Consider the following 21,029-nt stretch of genomic DNA (forward strand, 5'->3'; position numbering starts at 1 on the left):
TTTAGGGCAAATCAGGTCAAAGAGCACACCTTTCTCTAGTGCCTTCTGTGTGCATGCAGGTATGTGCCTAAGCGTGTGTGCAGGTCTATATAGAAAGCAAATGACAATCTTGAGTACCATTCTTTGGCTACTGTCTGCGTTATTGCTTTGAAAGTTTTTTATTGCTCCCGCGCCCCCCCATCTCTTCCCTCTCTCTCTTCCTCTTCCTCTCCCTCTCCCTCTTTCCCCCCCTCCCCTTCCTATCTGCCCCAAGCTCCAGGATTACAGTCCCTTACTGACACACCTGGCTTGTTTTTTTTTTTTTCTTCACATGAGCTCTTGGTCTCAAGCCCCCAGCACTTTACTGACTCAGCCGACTCATCTTTCATGCTCTGTGCAGTTTAGGGTTGGTGTTCAAGTCCACTGCGTCTGTGACAGCCCAGAAGATTCCTCTGAAAAGATGAGGTGTCTGCACATGTGCGCATCCTAACCTCAGCCAGTGTGTCCTGCATGCGTTCATAGGCTCCTGTCCCTCACCCAGGGACCTCCCCAGGGGCATATCCAGGGGTATATCCATAGTAGACAAGAGCGGAATACACACTTTGCTTGAGAAACTGATGTGGTCTCTTCTGTGGCCCTGTGATCAAAGACAATGGTATAGGAAATAGCTACCCTCCTTTCCGAACAGTCATGAGAAATACTGGCTAGACTTCAGGAAGGACAGACAAGGACACCACTGCAGCCTGTTGTCCCAGAGACAAGCTGGCCGTTGGGAGCCGCTGGCTCTGAGTGAATGCGGCTGGCGCATCCACACCAGGGAAGTCCTGTATATTTTCTCCCAATGCTCAAGCCTTCCTTCTCAGTCCCCCAACGTCAAGGAAGGGTGCTGTCACTGTGAAGCCTTCTGTCTTGCCTCACTATGGCTTTGCTTCTTGCTGAAGATGGGGAGCTGCAGTGAGCATGGAAACCAGAGACCAGAAAACTCCTCCCCCCCACCCCTGTCTTGGCTCCTCCCTCTTCCGATGCTGTTTGAAGCCTTAATATGAAAAAAAAGTCTAATGGATCATTTTGACAGTGGCAGAGTGAACTCTGCTAAAGGACATCAGAAGCTACCAGAAGAAACTATAACTTTTGCAGGGGCTTGGGAAGGAGGTCAGCTCTGCCCTGGCTCTCAGGCTCCCCTTTCCCACAACCTACCTTGAGGATGACATACATTCAGGATCCCGCACACCTGAGAAGGTCCCTCTGCTTAACATTCCTTTTGACTGTGTTCAGTCACTGACTCTGATGGTTTTTAGCTTGACACGAGGCAGAGTCATCTGAGAGGAGGGAACCTCAATTGAGAAGATGCCTTCATAAGCTTGGGGTGTAGGCAAGCCTGTGGGGGGCATTTCCTTAATGATTGTGGGGGATGCCACCCCTGGGCTGGTGGTCCTGGGTTCTATGAGAAAGCAGGCTGAGAAAGCCATGAAGAGCAGACCAACAAGTGGCGCTCCTCCATGGCCTCTGCATCAGCTCCCGCCTCCAGGCTCCTGCCCTGTTTGAGTTCATGACTTGCTTTGATGATGGTGTATGATATGGAAGTGTAATAAGCCCTCTCCTCCCACGCTGCTCTTGGTCATGCTATTTCCTCACAGCAACATTAACCCTAACTAAGACAGCTACCAACTTCCCAAAAGATCCAAGGCCAACCTAAGAGGCAGGTGGACAGGTCCTGGCCTCCTAGGTCACCTGGTAGGGACAGATGGTTTCTTCCATTTTTGTTTTGATTCTGAGGCACTCACATGGGCTGCGTACACAGGGGCATGTCAGGACACCAGGAGCCCCAGGCTGCTATGGATGGTGAAAAGGAGCTAGCCCTTGCCTTAACCAAGGGATGCCAAGGCCTGAGTACTGGTACAAGCAAAACAAAGAGAAAGGATGGCGGGAAGGAGAAATAATAATCACCCATGGAGCCAGTTGGCATGGAGATTGGACATGGACACAAATCATTTCCCACCCCAGGAGGGTTAATTCTATAGGTCAGTCTGTTGGGGCATGATGTCTTATCTGGGGCCTCTCACATGGGTTTCTGGGTGAGGTTAAATTTGGTGTCTGTCCACCTCCATGCTGGTGGGCTTCATCTCATCCATCAAGTGACTTAATAGGACAGAGCTGGGGACAGAAGGATTTTGTTGCTCCTGCCTGCTTAAGCCAGGCATTGTCTGCCCTTGAACTTGGGATGCATGTCAGCCAGCAGCTCACTGGGTTCTCAAGCTTCAGACTTAAACTAGAAACAGGCATCAGCACTGGCCCTCTGGGGTCTCCATCCCACTGCCAATCACTTGAGCCAATACCTGTTGCAGTAGCAATGATCCTGGACTTAGATGATAGCTCAACTTCAGCATTTTCCTTATTACACTACAAAGTCACACGCATTCAAGAGAAACTGTCCTTCACTACAAAGTCACATGCATTCAAGAGAAACTGTCCTTCAGATCTTTCCCTGTGCTGATGACAGGCTGTATGAGTCAGTCCTAGTCTCAAAGGTAGGTAGAAATTGTAACCACAATGTCCCAAGACCCTAAAGGGGGAAATGCCAATGCTATAATGTGTATGTTAGGTAAATGGCAGGCATGTTTAACTTAAAATATTTCCAATTAATGATAGGTTTATCAGGCACATTGCATGTTAAGGTATATGCATGCACACATATCTCAACTGTATACTATTTGTGTATATCATATGTACTATATAATCTTCTATTGGCCCTGTTTCTGTGTAGAATCCCACTCCCTTACCATGGTCCAAATGGCCATCATGCTTTGTGACAATGACTTCCCACCTTGTGACGCTGCTTGGCAGCCTTCACTATCCACTCAGCAGCCAGGGTAGACCTGGTAAACCATTAATCAGACACATCCCTCTTCCGCACAACTTCCCAAGAGGCTGCATTCAATAGACACATGGCAACCTGAAGTCACCTGTGTGACTCACGGGGGCTGCCTCTTGAACCTGTCTGAACCACTTGAACCTGTCTTGAACCCCTGCCATGCCCTCCATCTAGCCCTCCTGGCCTCCTGAGCAAGATCGTGGAGTGAGGCCACCGTTGGCCGGAAGGTTCGACACTCAGGTTACCAGCTCCTGTGTCCCACATTTTATCCCTGTCCCCCAGTGATTTCTCTCCTTGGCACTAGATATTATTCAATACTCCATGTTTACATTTATTCATCTGCCTCATCTAGTCCTACCCTCTGAAATGCCCGCCTTTCTCCTGGAGGGATTTTGGTAATTTTGCTCATCCCCATACCTTGTACCCAGAGTGCCTGGGACAGTTCTGAATACCGCAGGAGTTGTTGGTGAAGAACAAACCGTAGCCCCACGGGGAACGGGGGAGGGTGCAAGTGTTCCCCTTTGGGTAGCAGTTGCTGCCTCTGTGATTAAGTGTCTGTTCAGAGGTCTGGTATGGCTCCTGAGAGGAAAGCTGCACGAAGCAAAATCAGATTAGAAGTGATTGTTATTCTGACTACAGAGTCAGCCAGGCTCTGGAAGGGCCAGCTTGCCTGGAGCCCAGCACCCACAGTAGCAGACAGGCAGACAGAGCCACACCCTCCAAGCAGCAGGTCAACTGCACAGGGGACAAACACCTGGTCTTAAGGGAACCTGTTCCAGGAGATTAGACCAGCTGACAGCAAGGTCTGGGGAACAAGGAAGATATCTGCCACATGGAGTTCTCCATGCCAGGCTGCACAATGACACACGGTGGCCTTAACAGCAGGCTGCCCATCAGTTCAAATAGTGTTGGCTCATTTGACAACAAACGACAGTTTGATTTTCTGAGGACATAAGATCTCAACTGCAAATCAGGTGACTAGCTGTGACCACCCAGTAGTGTCAGACCACACCTTAAAGTCCTGCATGGCATCATCTTCATACTTGTCACTTTTAAGTAATTCTCAAGGTGTCAAGCTTTGTCTAGGGGACCTTAATTGCACTAGGGAGTGGGCAGGGGCTTTCAGACAGCCTGGGTGCATTAGAACTATGGAGGTGATTTGGGGGCTGGACCGTCTGTAGGTGGAGGTGGCCACTTCCTTTACCTCATGACAGTCACTAGAGTATGCACAGCAGGCGTTCTGAGTTTCCTCCCCCCTCTGGGCTATGGGTCACTGCTTCTGGGACTCTCCTAGTGCCAACAGCTGAGGGAGAGTGAGGGTAACTGTGTCACTAATGCATGCTGCGTTTGGAAGCCCCTGTCTTCATTGGTCTGGATTCCAATAACTCTGGAGGACTTGGCAAGGCCAATGGCTGTCCACCAGGTAGAACCAGGAAGGGCCAAGTGAGGGAGAGAAAAGGCATTGACCTGGCTGGTTGGTTCGACTGGCTCTTCTCAGGCCCATAGGACAGGGAACCCCAGGCATTCTCAGTAAGCACAGCCCAGACACCAGCAGATGGACCATGTGGCTGGAAATCCACTTAAGACAAACAATACGGGCCTCCTCCAGTGGTTTGACAGCAGCTTCCAAGAGCAACAAACTGAGAGCCACTCCTCCAGCTGTTCCCACAGGGAAAGCCCCAGAGAATTGTATCCAGAGGGTAAGGAAATCTGAAATTCTCTCCGATCAGGCTTACCATGCACCCTCAACCCCACGGAAAATAGCAAAGCTCTCTCTCAATCTCTCTCTCTCTCTCTCTCTCTCTCTCTCTCTCTCTCTCTCTGGGGGGGCGACGACTGGCTGGGGGCGGTGGGGGGCAAGGGAAGTGCTGCACCCAACAGATAGTGGACTGGGCAATCTTCCCTCAGCTTCAAGAGCAGAAATTGGGCTCCCCTTCCACTCCAGGTGCCAGGGAAGCAGACTTCCCTGCCCTTCCAGGAATGCACAGCCCACAGGGGAAGGAACTTTCCCCACTTCCGATTCAAATTAAGTGAAGGTGGCCTTTACTGCAGGGCTGGGAGGCTGGGAGGCTGGTTTCCCAGCCCTGTGGGTCACAGTCACAGCCCTCAGCCTGGGAACGGTTGGTGACTGAGTGGCCATGTGTGTAGGGGTGATCTCTGATCAAGCTTAAAGGGCACAGTGGACGCATTCCTGTCACGGTGACAGGAATCAAAGGGAAGAGGGGCTCACCTTCTCGTGGAGAAAGAGATGAAGGCGAGGGGGAGGAGCGAGAGAAGATAGGGGAGAGGAGGGGAGAGCAGAGGGGAGAGGAGAGGAGACAGGACGGGCAGACAGGGACAGAAGGTGGGAGAGAGACTGGAGAAGGGGGAGAGGGAGAGGAAGTGACAGGGAGGAGTGAGAAGGGAGGAGGGGAGGGAGGGGTGGAGGTGAGAGAGGGAGGGAAGAGGGAGGCGGGGAGGGGAACCTAGGTGAGGAAGGGTGAGACAGATGAGCAGGAGGGAAGGAAAGAGGGGGGAAGGAGGAGGAGGGAGGGGAGAGGCAGGGTAGGGGGAGAAGGAAGGGGTGAGGAAGAGGGTTAGAGGAAGGTGGGCAGAGGGAGCGGGAGAAGGTGGGAGGGAGAAAGAGGAGAGGGGGGGACAGGAATAATGGGGAGAGACTGGAAGAGAGGAAGCAGGGATGAGGGGGAGGAGGGGAAAGGGAGTGGGAGAGGAGAAAGGGGACGAGAGTGAGTGGGGGGAGGCAGGAGGGAGGAGCCCTGGTAAGAAAGGAGAAGGCTGGAGAAGGGGAGGGGTCGAAGAAGGGAAGGGAGGGGAGGGGGAGGGGATGGAAGGGTGGGGCGGGCGGGCGCCGTGGGAGGAGGGGCATGCGGAGGCCGGGAGTCGCAGGCTCTGGTTGGCTGGCCGCCCCCGCCCCTCCCTCCGCCCCCGCCCTCCCGGCGCGGTGGCCGCGGAGAGAAAGTAAGGTGAAAAAGTCCAAGAGCGGCTGCCGGCGCGATGGGGGCCGGCTCCTCAAGCTACCGGCCCAAGGCCATCTACCTGGACATCGATGGACGCATCCAGAAGGTACCCCGCCCCCCCTCTGCGGCCTCCGCGAGCCCTAGTAGGCGCAGGTGTCCGTCCCCGCTGCGGGCTCTGAGCCCACGGACGGAGCTGATCCTGGCAGCCCGCCGTGCGCGCAGGGCCCCGGGAGGCGAGGCAGCCAGTGGTGCAGACCCGCAGGGCAGGTCCCAGGTGGACGGCGACAGTCGCGGGGCGGGGGGGGGGGGTTGGCGGGTGGGAAGGGGATCCTGCCGCTGCGCCCTGTGGCCTCGCAGGGACTGAGGGGCCGTTTTCGGCTCTGCTGTACCCTACCTTCCCAACCAAGTTGAGCAGCGTAGGAGAGGCGTTCGCCACGGACCCCTTTTGCTCGTGGCTCCTTCCCTTCTAAAGACCCCTCTCTAGACACAGAGTGCCCTTGACTTCTGTTGATATTGACAAAGGGACATGGGTAAGCTGGTGGGGAGGGGTAACCGGGGGAGGGTCTCATTAGCTCCCCCCTAAAGTGCTTATGGAAAAGCCCATTTTGGGAAAATCGCTCCCGGACCTCAGCTGGACATCTCGGGGAAGCCGGGCAGCTTGCTGTAGACCCAGCAAAAGAAGCCAAAGAGCGATGGCCTGACCAGTGTGGGCCTCCGTTCTCAGGTGTGTCCTCTTGGCTGGCTGGGTTCACCGTAGGAGAAACCAACTCTCCACCCTCAGCCTGATCCTGGAAAAAGGGGAAGTGCCATCCCTCCTCCTAGGTGGCCCCTTTGATAGGCTCAGTGACTTGGGATGGGCCAGGAAGCACCCTCAAGCGTCGTCGGGGGCCAGCCTCTCACTTGAGCAGGGTGGGCAGGTGCAGGTTCAGATGCAGGACGGGCTCCCAGCTCCCGACTCCTGGAGCACAGCTACTGAGATGTAACAGCCTCTTCTTCCTCCCAGAGGAAGGAAGGACCCCACTAAGTGTCTTCCGGCCTCAGTCCGATTGAGACCACAAACATGTGCGCACATGCACATGAAGACATCAACACACATGCGCAAGTGTGCACATGCATGTGTATACAATGTGCTTACAAAGCACATATCTGTACACATGCGTTTTTCTCTATCCCACCAACTGAGAGAATTTATTATAAAGATCGGTGTGGTTTGGGGGGGATTTTTTGTTTGTTGGTTGATTGGTTGGTTTGTGCAAGGAATAGAACCCTGGGCTTTATGCATGCAAGGCAGACAGCTATGAAACTACATTACTGGCCGTCTTTTATCCCTTTAAAGAGGAGAGGTGAGGTGTCACCTGGCCAGCAGTGGCAGGTCCTTCCTCAAATCTCCTCAAAGGTCCTCAAAGAGCTGCCCGGCAACTGGTGGAAAGTAGAAGAAAGATTTAGGAGGGCCCGAGTTAGTTCTGGGTCTGGCAGGCTGGTCTTTACCATGGGTAAGGTGGGCTTTCCCAGTGGACATACCTGAAGTTGAGTGACCTCTAGAGAGGTCACCCACAAGCCAGTCCTGAGGTGGGTGGGGGCAGACACCTGCACCACGGCTTTGGGTGGGGGCAGGCTTGATGTTGAGTGCTGCCTCTGCCACTCCGGGCTCCTGTGGCTGGCATCCTCCTCTGTGAAGGGATTATTATATCTGCTTTATGGACAGTAATGAGAAGTAAATGAGAGATATAAACAGTGCCTGGAACATCGCAGAACACAAGAGGCATTATTCTCCTCTCTGTCTGCCCATAAACATTCTTGCATTTGCACCACCGGGTAGAGGCTGCTGGAGCCTCCACCCTGCCCCTGTGGTTGGCCCATCTCTGATCCTGGGCTCCCTGTCATTAGTGCCAGGTGGTGAGGTGAACCTTTAGCCTGGTGAGAACCAGGTCTTCGGGTTTCCTGGTGTGTGTGTACACATCTCAGGCTCCACGCCCTGCAGTCCTGCAACCCTGCATCCATTGGCACTACTGAGACCTCGCACACCGGCCCAGAGTGTTCCCTCTTCCTAGGCACTGGGCATATCTGAAAGTTCCCGGCATGCGGTCATTTGTAGCGTGCATGTTCCCACTCCATCTCTTCGAGGGAGGTCAAGGAACAAACCACCGTTACTTCCCAGGAAAACGCTTGGGCCCTGGGGATGAGATAAGGCATATGCCACTTTCTGCCGTGACAGTCATCAATCTTGGTGAGGGGCTTGCCCATGACTCCTGCTAACATTGTCTCGGTCCTTTGTCCCCCTTGCTACCAAGTCCTAGCCATCTCAGCTTCAGGCAGACATGGGAGGAGACCTCATTGCTAACACCGGCCTTTGCTGGTATTACCTGACCAGCAAAGCTCAGCGGGGAAAACCTCAGGCTCTCTTGGTCTTACCAGGGCGGGACTCAAAGGAACTGGTGAAGTAATTGGGCCGCTGCTTGGTGCTGCTTTTTGTGTCTGGGGACAATTCCAGGTTCACACGGTACCTAGCTTTCTTTAATGGGAATGGCAGTGAGAATTTGGGGGAATCTGGCTTCTCTCTTTGGGGCAGTTCATGTAGAAGAAAATAGAGCCCATGGGGGCTTTGTCCTCCCAAACCCTCTGCAAAATCTGTTGGGTCCTTGGGTGGGACCCATGTGTTCCCAGGGTCCCACTCCTCAGGACCTCTGCTTCCAATCTCTGCTTTGGTTAGTTGCTTCAATCTGCGTCTGTTTTCCCAGCTCTTACATGGGATCAGAGTAGGCTTGCTGTTGTGAGGTATAGACGGATGAGGCAAATCAAGTAACCAGTGATCCACGCACGCCCTAAAGTTGGATACTGGAGGCTAGGGGCCAGCATGACTGGGATACTCAGGGTATTGCGTTAGCCTCTGTGAGCGATCACAACCTCTTGGTCTGGGGATCGGAAGCTCACAAATGGTAGGTGCTGGCTGACATGTTACAGAGGGACATGGTGCCGTCTGTGCCATCAGTGGAACCTCATGGATTGGCTTCCTTCCTCTGTGACTGTAGGGAAGGCTCCCATCCTGCAGTCCTGGAAGCCTTTAGGACAGACTTTTCCCAATGGTCAAGGGGCAGTGTTGCCTGTCCAGCAGTCTCTATGTTCCTGTCCCATGGTTCCTTGGCTTGCCAGGATGCACAGATGGGGACCAGGAGGTCCTCAAATAGGCTGTTAGAGAAGCAGGGAGTTGGGAGCCAGAGCTGCCATCTAGAAACTAGCCCCCCCTCCATCTTTGCTCTGGGGACTTTCCTGTGTCCTTTCTTAGCTTCCCCACTGGCCGCGGGGGGGGGGGTTGTGCCCCCAGACCTCAGTACTTGGTCCTTTATCTAATCTACAGGGGAGGAGAGCTCTGAGCCTGCCCACTTAGGGATGGCAAGCATGAGGCGGTGCCAGAGGGTCCCCGCCTGGTAGCTCAGCCAGGCCTGGGCTTGCAGACTTGTAAGGAAAGCATAAGAAGCCTTTGGGGCCTCAGGCCAACCAGCTTTGGGTTGGTTGAAAAGCCAGTAACTGGGCAAGGGGGAAGCCTGGGAGCCTTTGTTGGAGCCTGGCCCTGGTCTGGTATGCGCCTCCCCTCAGCCGTGCTAAGCGGCCTGTGGCTTTGTCCCAGCCTATCTCCTGCAGCTGGAATCCTGGTCCTTACTATGGAAACGGCCACTTGAGTTTTGCTGAGCTGTTTCTGTTCTAAATGGGAAAAGCCACAGGACACAGCAGCATGGGGAAACTGGTCAGTGTCTCTGATTGAAATGCTTTGCCTCTGTGGATGTGGCTGCCTGGTCTTGGTCGTTCTGGAACCCAGAGCTCAAGGTGCCCAGGCCTGCTTGGGGTTTCTCACCACACTCCTGGGCTCCACCCAGCCTGATCCTGTTGTGTCTTTATGGACTTGCCAGGCTCCGACCTGCTGCGTCCACACTGAAGATGTCCTCTTTGGTGCAGCTCCTCGGGCTTGCACACCCTGCTGGGTTGCTCGCTGGGACCGTGGCTCCCTTCTCTCTGCTTCTCTGGTGTCGTCTGCCCTGCCTATGCCTTCTACAGCTGCCCAAGGCCCTCAAGAACTCAGCCTCCTTTCCTAGCCCTGTGCCTCCTCTCTTCAGTGGACCCACCGTCTACTGTTTGAAGAATGCACCTGCCCCAGCTTTGTCCTGTTTAGCATGGTACCAACTACAGTGTCCCCTGGTTCCACTGCCTTATCCTCCCCTAAAGTAGTCTGCCTTACCCTTTCACTTAGGAATAGGCGCCCTGCCCTTCCAGACACACAGTTGCTATCCTGCCGCCGTATCGTCTCCTCCCACTCATGTCCGCATGCTTGTCATGGCCGGGTGATCTGGTTCCGTCCTGTGGGTTCTGGCCCCGCTGCCCGCCCTCTGCCTCACTAGACCAGGTTCAGGGGCTGCCCTTGGCTGTCTTCAGTGGTTCCAGAGCTATCCGTTTGTCTTCCTATGGTATGTTTATAACTTAGACTCTTTAAGCAAATATGGGCATGGCACCCAGAGTGCATCGAGCTAGAAGAAGAGGGTGTCCTCATCCTCATCCTTATCCTCTAGAGCCCAGTGTGGAGCTAGGGAGGGAGGAGTGGGGAGCAGGGGCCATTTGAGCGGCCAACACTATGTCCATCCTGCCCCCTGGACTGAGATAGCCCCTGGGTCTCTGCCAGGATCGGAGCTGTTGTGTAGATAAGCAACGTCACTCAACTTTCAGTTTCTTTTGCAACAGGCAAGCCATTGTTAAGGACCTGGTGGGACACTGTGGTAGGAGCATCCCAGGAGGACCTTGGGAGGGGACACTGAGAAAACAGGGAGCAGGCCCCGGCCCCTCCTCCTGTGCCCAGCTTTGATCTGAGGTTCCTGTAAGCCAGACATTCCCAGTGACCTTTGACCTGGAGGGGATGTTGTAAACTTGAACCCAGCTTGACACTGTCTCAAAGTGACTGCTGATGGCCTGCAGTCCTTTGGAAACCCTGGTGCTGCCCAGAGGCACCAGGAGCCTGCTCCGCTCTTGGTGGGTACAGAGAGAGCGGTGTCCCTGGTCCCCTGCAGTGTTTGATTCTGTCCTTGCTGAACGGAAGCTGGTGGCCTAGTTTGTTTTCTGTTGTTGGGATGACCACCATGACCAAAAGGGAGGAAAGGATTCTTTTGGCTTATACTTTAGGTTGCATTCCATCCCTGCGGGAAGTCATGGCAGGAACTGAAGCAGAAAACTAGGGAGGAATGCAGCTTACCGGTCCACCTGCCCTGCTCGCGCGCCGCCTCCCGAGTGCTGGGACTGAAGGTGTGTGCTGCCACACACAGCTCTGCCCGCTGTCTTATGCAACCCAGGCCCACCTGCCCAGGGTGTCCCTGCCCACGGTGGGCTAGGCCCTCCCACATCCATCAACAATCAAGACAATTCCCCATCGGCGCTGCTACAGGCCAATATGGTCTGGGCTGCTCCTTGACTCCCTCTTCCCAGGTGGCTCTTGGTTGTGTCAGGTTGGCAATAAAAACTAACCAGGACAGATGTGAAAGCCACTCCCTCCTCTGGAGAAGTGGGGAGGTGGTGACATTGCCACAGAGGGACTCTGCAGAGGCTGGTGACTCATGGGGCAGGTGGGCACTTGGGGATCTCGGTGGTGTCCAGGTACTCCTCAGGCCTGTTTGGCCTTGATCCTAAGCACCTTTCCCACCCCCAGACCTGACAATTCTGAGGGTCCAGAAGAAGCTGTGGCAGGTGCCACCTTGTTATAACTCTCCCAGGTCCGCTGAGTGTGACCAAAAGTAGCCATGGACAAGAGGACAAGGCCTTATACTCCACATGCTCCCATCTCTGACTTACAGAAGCCACACCTGTTGGGACCAACTCATGCCCAGAGCCAAGAGACCAGAGACCTCACCAGAGTGCATAGTGAGTGAGGGCCTGGCTGGCCTCAGAAGTGTATAAAATGCAGCTCTAGTCTTCGGTGGAATCCAGCAAGAGCACAGGAAGGGCATGGAGTCCTGGCAGCCCAGGGGAACTGACGTGCAAACGAGAGATGATGTGGGCACAGTCTCAGTGCCAGCGATGGCAGCACCTCGGGGCACCCCAGCTGGACTCTGCTCACATCACTTACTGCCCAAGCGGCAGGCATGTCTCACGGCCTCTCCCTCCACAAAAAAGCCCCCTCCTATCTAGTCTCCAGGCTGCCAGTAACCCAGCAAGCCGCACCCCGGATCAATGGGGGGGGCACATGTTTTTGATAAGGACGCTGACTGTATTGCCTTGTTTTAAGACCCGCCCTGAGCACAGGACTCCAGCCTCACGGGAATGGCCCGGTAACTCCATCCGCAGAAAGCTTAGTCTGTGGCCTAAAATGTGACTGTGACCTCTGACAGCCCACAGCATGGTACTTCCTGCCTTGTAGGGGTGCACCTGCTTACCCTGAGTGCAGGCGGCTGGTGCTCGCATCGGAGGCACTGGGGGTATGAGGTAGCATGCAGTCCCTCTGTCTCACCCTGCACACTTCTTTTTTTTTTTTTTTTTGTTTTTTGTTTTTCGAGACAGGGTTTCTCTGTATTGTTTTGGAGGCTGTCCTGGAACTCACTCTGTAGACCAGGCTGGCCTCGAATCTCCGACGGCGAGTGAATGGGAGGGAAGGGAAGGCCTGTCGGTGCTTTGGGGAGATTAAATGTGCTCATGTGTGTTGTGTGTACTCGTGGCTAGCTCTTGGAATGTGTGTGTGTGTGTGTGTGTGTGTGTGTGTCTAGTTTATTGTTTGCTTGTTTCTGTGCCATCCAGTCTCTGTGCCTGGTTGAGAGCAACCCCGCCCTCTCACTCTGGGTGGTTGAGTGACCCCCAGGTGTCCCTCTCACTCCCACAACAGGTCCAGGCTCACTCTGGGGAATGAAGGATCAATGCTGTCCTGCCAGGTGCTCTTGGTTCAGTAACACCTGTCCTGGCTTAGCCACCAGTCCGCCCTCCCCGACTCAGTTGGTGGCCGGGTCACCATAGGGGTCTCTTACTCTGTTTGAAGAGATGACACTGAGGAGGATGGGAACACAGCTCAGCCGTGGGCACGGGTGGAACAGGACACGCAGACCTCGGGCCCCTGGCTGTGGGCTTCAGGCTCCATTCTCTGTGTCCCCGGCTGAAGCACGGCCCAGGGCTGAGTGGTGGCCCTCAGCTCGAAGCCAGCCTGGCAATGAAAGGGGCTTTGCGGAGGGCTTGGGGGGGACAAGAGCCACCTGTGGAGTGGTGGCCGTCGGGAGGCCTCTTTAGCTTAGGACTCCTCAACGTGGTCAGGCTGCTTTCTCCTCCAAGATGGCTTGAGCTGACAGTCTAGAAGTCATGAGAAGTGTTCAAGTGTAACTACCTGGACCTGTTTGTAGTCAGGTAGCCGGTTGCATATGGCTGCTTTTGGAGAGAGAGAGAGAGAGAGAGAGAGAGAGAGAGAGAGAGAGAGAGAGAGACAGAGACAGAGACAGAGACAGAGAGACAGAGAGACAGAGAGAGACAGAGACAGAGACAGAGAGAGAGAGAGAGGGAGACAGAGAGAGACAGAGACAGAGACAGAGACAGAGACAGAGACAGAGACAGAGAGACAGAGAGAGAGAGACAGAGACAGAGACAGAGAGAGAGAGAGAGGGAGACAGAGAGAGAGAGAGACAGAGAGAGAGAGTTCATTGATGGTGACTCAAGCTCTCTTTCCCTACATGACATCTTTCCCTGCAGAGTCTTTTCAAACTTCTCTAGCCTCATACCCAGCGAGAAAGGTAGCCATTGGCATTACTGCCTAAGCAGGGAGATCCAGTGTCTCTTCACCCAGAACTCACATTCCTAGTGAGCCCATGGCCAGGAAGGCTGGGTTTCAGGACACTGCTGCCCGGAGCGGTGTCACGCAGTTCCTTCAGGGCTAAGTGAGGCTTAAGCTGTGATTAAAGGCTCAAAATCCGTGATTGTGTGTGCTTGGACATATCTGAGACTTGCTGTGAGAGCTGAGGGTGTCACCGTTACTAGCTGACAGGAAAGCCACAGCTTAGGGCCGGTGACTGTGGAGACAGCCATTGACCACGCTGCCACTGGGACACTGTAGCAATTACTTTCTGTTGCTGTGACAAAACACCAAGGCGACTTACATAAAGAAGGGTTTACTTGACTTGCAGTTCCAGAGAGCCAGGAGTCCATTATGGAGGAGAGGCATGGCAGGGAGCAGCAGACACCTTGAACCGCAAGCATCAAGGAGAGTGACAAGCTAGTAGTCGTGCAGGACCATAAACCCTAAAAGTCACTCTGTCGGCATACTTCCTTCAGCAAGGCCATGCCCCCTAAGTCTCCCCACACAGCTCCACTGACTGGGGACCAAGTGTTCAAACACCCCAAACTATGGATGACATCTCATTCAGACCACCCCAGATCCTATGGGACAAGTTTTCCCCCTGGGGCCCTGTGTCTAGGCTGAGCCCCATGAAGCCAGTGTGGGGGTGATGTCTGTGCTGTCATGGCGAAGACAGGTGGGGTGGGGCAGGGGCCACCAGAGGCAGCACAGGTGGATCAGTTACTGCTTGGCTTCTGTGTCAGAGCGCCATGACCGAAGAAAGCAGCTTAGAGAAGAAGAGGGCTTGTCTTAGCTCTTGGTTTCAGAGGGGACACAGTCCATCAGGCTGGGGGAGTCGTGAGGATGGCGACAAGGGGAGCACACTTCATCCTCACACAGGAAGCAGAGAGAACAGGAAATGGGGCCCAGCCTCAAAGCCCACCCCGGTGACACTTCCTCCAGCAAGGCTCTGCGCCCTAGAGGTTCTATAACCTCCCCAACCGCACCACCAGCCAAGGACTAAGTGTTCACAGACATGAGCCCGTGGGATCTCTGCAGCAGCCTGTGGGGGCAGCACGGGCACGTGCGAGTAGGTAGGCGTGGTGGGCAGAGGCTCTGTAAGGATGACAGTCACAGCACGGGGAACAGAGGCCAGACCCTCACTGGGTAAGTGCACTCACACATGACATACCACATACACCACACATCACATAAACATGCATCGCACATTCATACCGCATACATAAATACCACCACTTGCTACATATGCCATACACATCACATAAATATACCTTTCCACACATCATGTAAACCACATACTATGATCACATGATCACATACCATCACATACCATCTACACCTTCCCACTACGTATTATACACATAGTTCTCACACACACTCATACACTACATAATACACATATCACATACACTATATGTGTTACTTATGACTTAAATCCAGACCTCATCTTAATGCCTCATACAAACTAATACCTCATACAAATCACACACTAGGTATACATACAAACATTTACACACATACATACAGACTCACACTGCATACATCCACATACAAGTCACTGAGACACACATGTACATATGCAGACACTATACGTATACATACTTCCTCTCTGGGTGTCAGACTTCGCTTCTGGAAGCAAAACACGGTGCGTTCATGGCTCCAACTAAGTGATGTAAGCTCTGGGCCTGAGCCGGATTAGAACATCTTCAGGGGCGTCTCTGGGCTCAGCACAGGCCGTGTTATCTTCACAACACGTGATGTGGGTGGACACGCCAATGGCACAGGGACATACCTGCAGGGGACAGTGCACCTCCCTGGACCAGTACCGAGCCGGGTAGAAGGTGGATTGAGTCACAGCACCAAGCCTGGAGTGTGCATGGGCCAGCTGCCCGAATGAGGCCAGACCCAGCTTCCCTTGCCAGGCCCTTCCTGGTTCCATTCACTCCGCCCGCACCCCTCCTCTGCTCCACCCCAGGGTCCCTCCTCTTGGCTGCTTCCTCCAGCCATGGCCCTGCTCCAGAGCCCTTCCCTGGGCAGCCATGTGGGTGGACATAGGCACACCCTGGGCTGCCATAACCAGTCAGCAGGTGCCGTACGGGCTGTGTCACCCCGTCCTTGGATGTGGTTCTCACTTCCAGACCTACAGCTGTCAGAGTTGGGCACCTGGCAGATCCAATGATGTCTGCTGGGTTGATTCAACTCCCCCTTTGAGAAAGCTGTTCTCTTGTGAGAAGTCTCTAACAGCCATGAGCCACCTGACGCCACCGAGGGCTCCTCTTTCTATTGAGGGGAGGAAGTGTGGATCTTATGAAAACGAGTTCCCTGGGGTTGGGGATTTAGCTCGGTGGTAGAACACTTGCCTAGCAATCGCAAGGCCCTGGGTTTGGTCCTCAGCTCTGAAAAAAGGAAAGAAAAAAGTTCCCAGTCCTGGGTAGTGCTCCTGGCCTGAGAGACATGCAAAAGCTTCCATGGGGTTCTCAGGCTCAGGGGCAAGGCCATGTCTTTCCAAAGTGGGGAGGAAGGGAGAGAGAGGAGGGGAGATGGTGCTGCTTTGGGCCCCACAAGTGAGCTAACCACTTCCTGTCATCAGAGTGCACTTTTCCACCAGGACCCCGTGACAGCTCAGGGTCCACAGAGCTTCTGACTACTCCCCAAAAGGGTGGGGGGTGGGGGTGAAGGACCACAGGTTTCCCAAGAGCCCACCCAACTCACAGAGGAGAGCATGCAGTACTGGCCCAGCAGGACTGTAAACCAGGTTCCAGGAAGCACACGGATTGGCCTAGATTGCGTTCAGTCTCCAGGGTCCATTATCCCCATACTTAGAGTGCGTCGCCATGACAACGTGACCCCAACAGGGGGCTTCAGCATAGAAACTGAGTCCTGAGGGTTGACAGCCTAAGGTCAGAGTGTCTCAGGGCTGGTTCGTCCTGAGGCCTCTTTCCTTGGCTTGTAGGCAGTGTGTCCCTGTGTCCTTACGCGGACATCCTTCTCAATGGGAGCTTGCCTCATCTAAGGGTACCAGTTGTGTTGGATCTCTCCCGTTTTAATTCTGTGGGGAGCCCCTGTCTCTGGGAGTCAACGGTTTGAGGGGGACACAGTTCAGTCCCCAGTGTCTCTTTAGAGAAGTAGAAGCAAGCCTTTCTCTCTCTGTCCTCCAAAGGTTGGAATCGTAAGTGGCAAAGAGGAAGGAAAGGACACGGGTCACCAGGGCCATTATGGTCTGAGAGGTTCATGGTGTCTCCAAGCTCCCCACCCCCATCCGTGGTGGCTTCCCTGCTGTCCTGTGGCCCATGCTGCCCATGTTGGCTTCTCCCTATATTGGGGCCTATGCCTTCCTGTCCAGGACCTTTCCCTATGTAGACTTGGTCTCTCTACCCTCTTGGCTTGGGGAGAGCCCAATAAGGAAAGTGCAAATACCTAGAATGTTTTACAACTAAGACAGGTAGGCCAAGAAAGTTCTGGGGAACTCCCACCCCCCAGGTACGGACTAGCCTATGGGTCTGTCCATTCAGATGCCAAATCTGTAGTGAAGGGGACCATCCTGTGGTGTCAAAAGGGAGAGATAGCATGGCTCCTGGTGGGCGGAATGGGAAAGGAGGGACCAGTGTGGACACAGCCCTCAGCTGGACAGGTGGGTGGGATACTTTGAGGGGGGTTAAATTAAACTGGAAGCATTAGAGAGTACTGCTATCTATCTGGGCATGGGAGGGCCCTACCCCACTCATAGCCATCGCCAGCCCCTCACTGGAAGGAAAGCCCCATCTGCTTCTCTGATATGTCTTGGGACCTCTGGTCATGGAAGTTTCCCGCTGGTCACGGGGGTTTCTGGTTTGGGGTCTTTGGCACTCAGCTCCCAGCAAGTGTCCCATACCAACCACATAGCAGCCTTCTTCAGAGCTTCGATGGCGCCGCCTCCCTGAATCCTCCTGGTTCCCCTTCTCTGAGCATCTTCCGTGCAGCTTGGCCTTCGCTCAAGCCCATGGGGATCATAAAGACTGTCTGCCTCTGCTCCGGGGCCCTTCCCACTGTGTCCTGATGGACTCTCTCTTCTGTGTCGTTCCCCCTGGAGCTGGTAATGACAGAATCCATTGCTTCCCGTCATCCCCAGCGTCCATTGTGGTGACAAAATGTCTGCGATCAGCTTCTGAGGAGGAAAGTTTCTGGAGGTTTCCATCACTTTGAGCCTATGGGGAGACATGTGGTAGGGCAGGGTAGAGCAGCTCACCTCCTGGAGGGCAGGAAGCAGAGAGCAGACAGAGAAGAAGCTGGGGTCCTAGGGTCCCCATCAAGGGGAGACCCCCAACGACCTCCCACCAATGAGGCCACATCTGCTGAAGGTTCTGCCACCTCCCAATGCCTGCCTTCATTGGCTGGGGACAAGCCTTCAGCCTGTGGGAAACACTTCAAAGCCTGGCCCGAGGTCTCAAAGCTCTCTGGGACCAGACTGGTTTGTGGGGGATATTTCTGCCCTGTTGGAGGAGGGCTGCCGCACAGGGCAGCCACCGTCGTCACACCTTCCGTTTCCCATCCTCAGGTTCCTCATTCTTTCCTTGTCTATACACTTCTGCGTTCTTGGGTGCTGTCTTGAAGCCAGGATCATAGGGGTTACCTGGTGGGAGCCCCAGAAATATCCCCCACAAACCAGTCTTCTGCCCTGAGCTCTGCACAGCATTTTTTTTAAGTCTTTTGGTCTCTTTTTCTCTCTCTGCACTTAACTCCTATGATCCATTATTTATAGCGGTGACATTGGCTTCAGACATGAGAAGTGTAAAAAAAGAAAAAGAAGCAAAGTGACCCAGCCCTTTGACAAGAAAGATGAGCGTATCAAGAATGACAGACAGACCCATGCACGGGAGCCTGGGACCAGCCACAAGCAGGGACACGGATCCTGGAGCCTGCTGGCAGTCAGGCGACCTGGGGAGCTGGAGGAGGTCCAGGGGCTTCAGAGTGACCTTGCCCTGATGCCCAAGGAGGGATTCCCACAGATGTCAGCCAGGCCACCTCCTCACTAACCCTGTTCCCACCAGGCTCAGAGCAGCCCTCAGAGTGACCGGCCCTGGTTCCTGACCCTCTTATCTTTAGCACAATCCTGTCTCTACTCATCCTCAGAAGGTTAAGGGTTCTAGCCTCCTTGGAGTCCGGACTTGAAGTTAATCCATGTTGTCCTGGTCATGACCCCTGGCTTTTTAGAACGATAGAAATTCTCAGTCTCCCCGGGTCTGCACCAAGGTATCGCCGGAGCTGTGCTCCCTCCGAAAGCGCTGCGAAAACCTTCCCTACCTCACCAGCTCGTGGAAGCTAGATAGTCCTCTGCAATAGCTTTGTGCCTCCCCTCTTCAAAGCCAGCAAGTTCAAACTCCCAACTCCCTGCTTCATGTCACCTTCTTCCCATGTGGCAGTCTCCATCTCCTTCTCCATGTAAGGACTCTTGGGATAACCCCCGAGCAGTCCAGGACTGCCTCTTTTCAGAGACACATCTGCGGAGACTGGATCATGGAGGGAATATTGTTGGATGCTGGGATTAGGACGAAGACATCGGTACAGATGGCTCAGGCCTTGGGCATGTGGTTGGAAACATTGACCTCTGCTTGGCTTCCACAACTTCCAGTGACTGCAAGGGTTCCTGTTGTGGCCACTCAGATTCAAGCGCCCAAGCCTGAGGGACCCGCAGCTACCTGACCGGGCCATGGAAGGCACCTCTAGTCTGGCTCTGCTTGCGCCTTGAACCTCTTCTCCCTAGCTTCCGCCATCTCACAGGCCACATTTGGTTTTGTATTAATTCTTGCCCATCTACTCCCATGATCCTGGGTCTCTGGTATCTGCCTGCCCAGTTTTACTCTATGTTGTGGTAGAGTTTCTCCAGGCCAGGCTAGGCAGATATACCTTCCAGTTCTTTCCCCTGGGCGTGTGCCCCTTAAATACTGGACCTGAGAGAGGGTATATGAGGAAGACCTGTGTCAGGCAGGCCATGGTGGGCTTCAGCACCTGCCTCAAAGGCAACCTGTGTGTGCCCTGCTCACCTGTGGCCTTGTGTTAGTAATAGGGCTGGAGTCCCACTGTGCTAATTTCCGGTGAGAGTTTTGGGGGTTCTGTATCCCGTGAGAGAGGCCTGTTGGCATTGCCCAATGCTTCCAGCATCTATGGCTTCCTGGGTGTTTGAAAGCACACACCCATAGTATACACCCTACAGGGTGAAAGAATCCACCTGCGTTCCCAAGCTGAGGGCATGTGGCTGGGAACCCTGATACGAGGCTACTTTTGCAGTGTTATTGGGTCTCCTTAGGGTGATGTATTCCCTCTGGGCCAGGTGGGAATCCAACACCCAGGGTTGGGGAGGAACTTGGAAGCAGGTGGAATTGGCATTGCTCCCACCCTGAGGGTCAGGAAGTTTCGAGAAGCCACCTTAGAACTATGTCTTCCATCACCTGGATTGGTGGGTCTTTTGGTTTGGATACGAGTCCCCAAAGGCCATGTGGTGGAGGCTTGGTCTCCAGCCTGGGACACCCTTAGGAGGCAGAGCAGTCATTAGGAGGTAGAGTCTGGTGGGGGTATTTAAGTCACTGGGTGTGTGTGCTCCCAAAGCAGATGTTGAGAACCTGGCACCCTCGTCTTCCTTCCTTTCACGTCATATTCACAAGGTGAGCAGTGACAAGTCTGTGAATATGCGGCCTCACTGCTGGTCAGCTGCAGGCCAGAGCCTCTAAACAGGAGTCAAAGCATATGTCTCCTTTGTAAGCTGGCTGTCCTGGGCGTTTGCTCCAGGAAGGGAAAGCTGGCTCACACAGTGGCCTTGCTGGAGCTCTCATCTCATGACCTCTCCAGGGGTGGGGGTTTCCAGGACAGAATGGGGGTGCTACTCCTTGTATGTGCAGGACATCAGCTCCTGATATAGACAACTCTGGACTTCGGTGCTCCCACAGTGTACCTCGGGCTTGCTTAGCTCATAGCTGTCAGTTGCAGAAGTCACTGAATGCCATTCCTGCTGGGCATCACTCTGTCCTGTAGATTGCCCTTCATTTCTTTCCCTAGCCCCTGCTGTGTGGCTTTGGGGAAGTTACTTAACTCTCTGAGCCTTAGAGTCTGCAAAATTGGGGTACCCAGCCTGGAAGGATGCTTTTGGGATCAGAAGTACCATGCCTTTCAGTAAATGGTGAGAAGAGGCGCCCCTGCTGTGCCGGCCCATGATACGTCTGTTTCCACACTGACACCTGACCAGGGGGACTGTGGCTAATTTTCTTCTGTGCACTCATCACATTGTGTTTGCCTTAAGAAGCAGCCTTTATTAGCCGGGTGTTGATGGCACACGCCTTTAATCCCAGCACTCGGGAGACAGAGGCAGGCGGATCTCTGTGAGTTTGAGGCCAGGCTGGTCTACAGAGCAAGTTCCAGGACAGCCTCCAAAGCCACACAGAGAAACCCT

The 21,029-nt window shown here is 54.1% G+C and overlaps 1 protein-coding gene across 4 annotated transcripts in view; it reads left to right on the forward strand.

Annotated features, from left to right (window-relative positions):
* The first annotated feature begins 5,762 nt into the window (after window positions 1-5,762).
* The window catches only part of Pde9a (phosphodiesterase 9A), an 88,669-nt gene continuing 73,402 nt past the window's right edge, over window positions 5,763-21,029 (forward strand). For all 4 annotated transcript variants that reach the window (XM_040732232.1, XM_040732231.1, XM_040732234.1 and 1 more), the window contains exon 1: window positions 5,763-5,914. In XM_040732232.1, coding sequence (XP_040588166.1) covers window positions 5,846-5,914 — 69 coding nt within the window. In that variant the 5' untranslated portion in view covers window positions 5,763-5,845. The remainder of the gene's footprint in view (window positions 5,915-21,029) is intronic.

Source organism: Mesocricetus auratus, unplaced genomic scaffold, assembly GCF_017639785.1.
Source record: "Mesocricetus auratus isolate SY011 unplaced genomic scaffold, BCM_Maur_2.0 Super-Scaffold_100027, whole genome shotgun sequence".
NCBI classification, from domain to species: domain Eukaryota; kingdom Metazoa; phylum Chordata; class Mammalia; order Rodentia; family Cricetidae; genus Mesocricetus; species Mesocricetus auratus.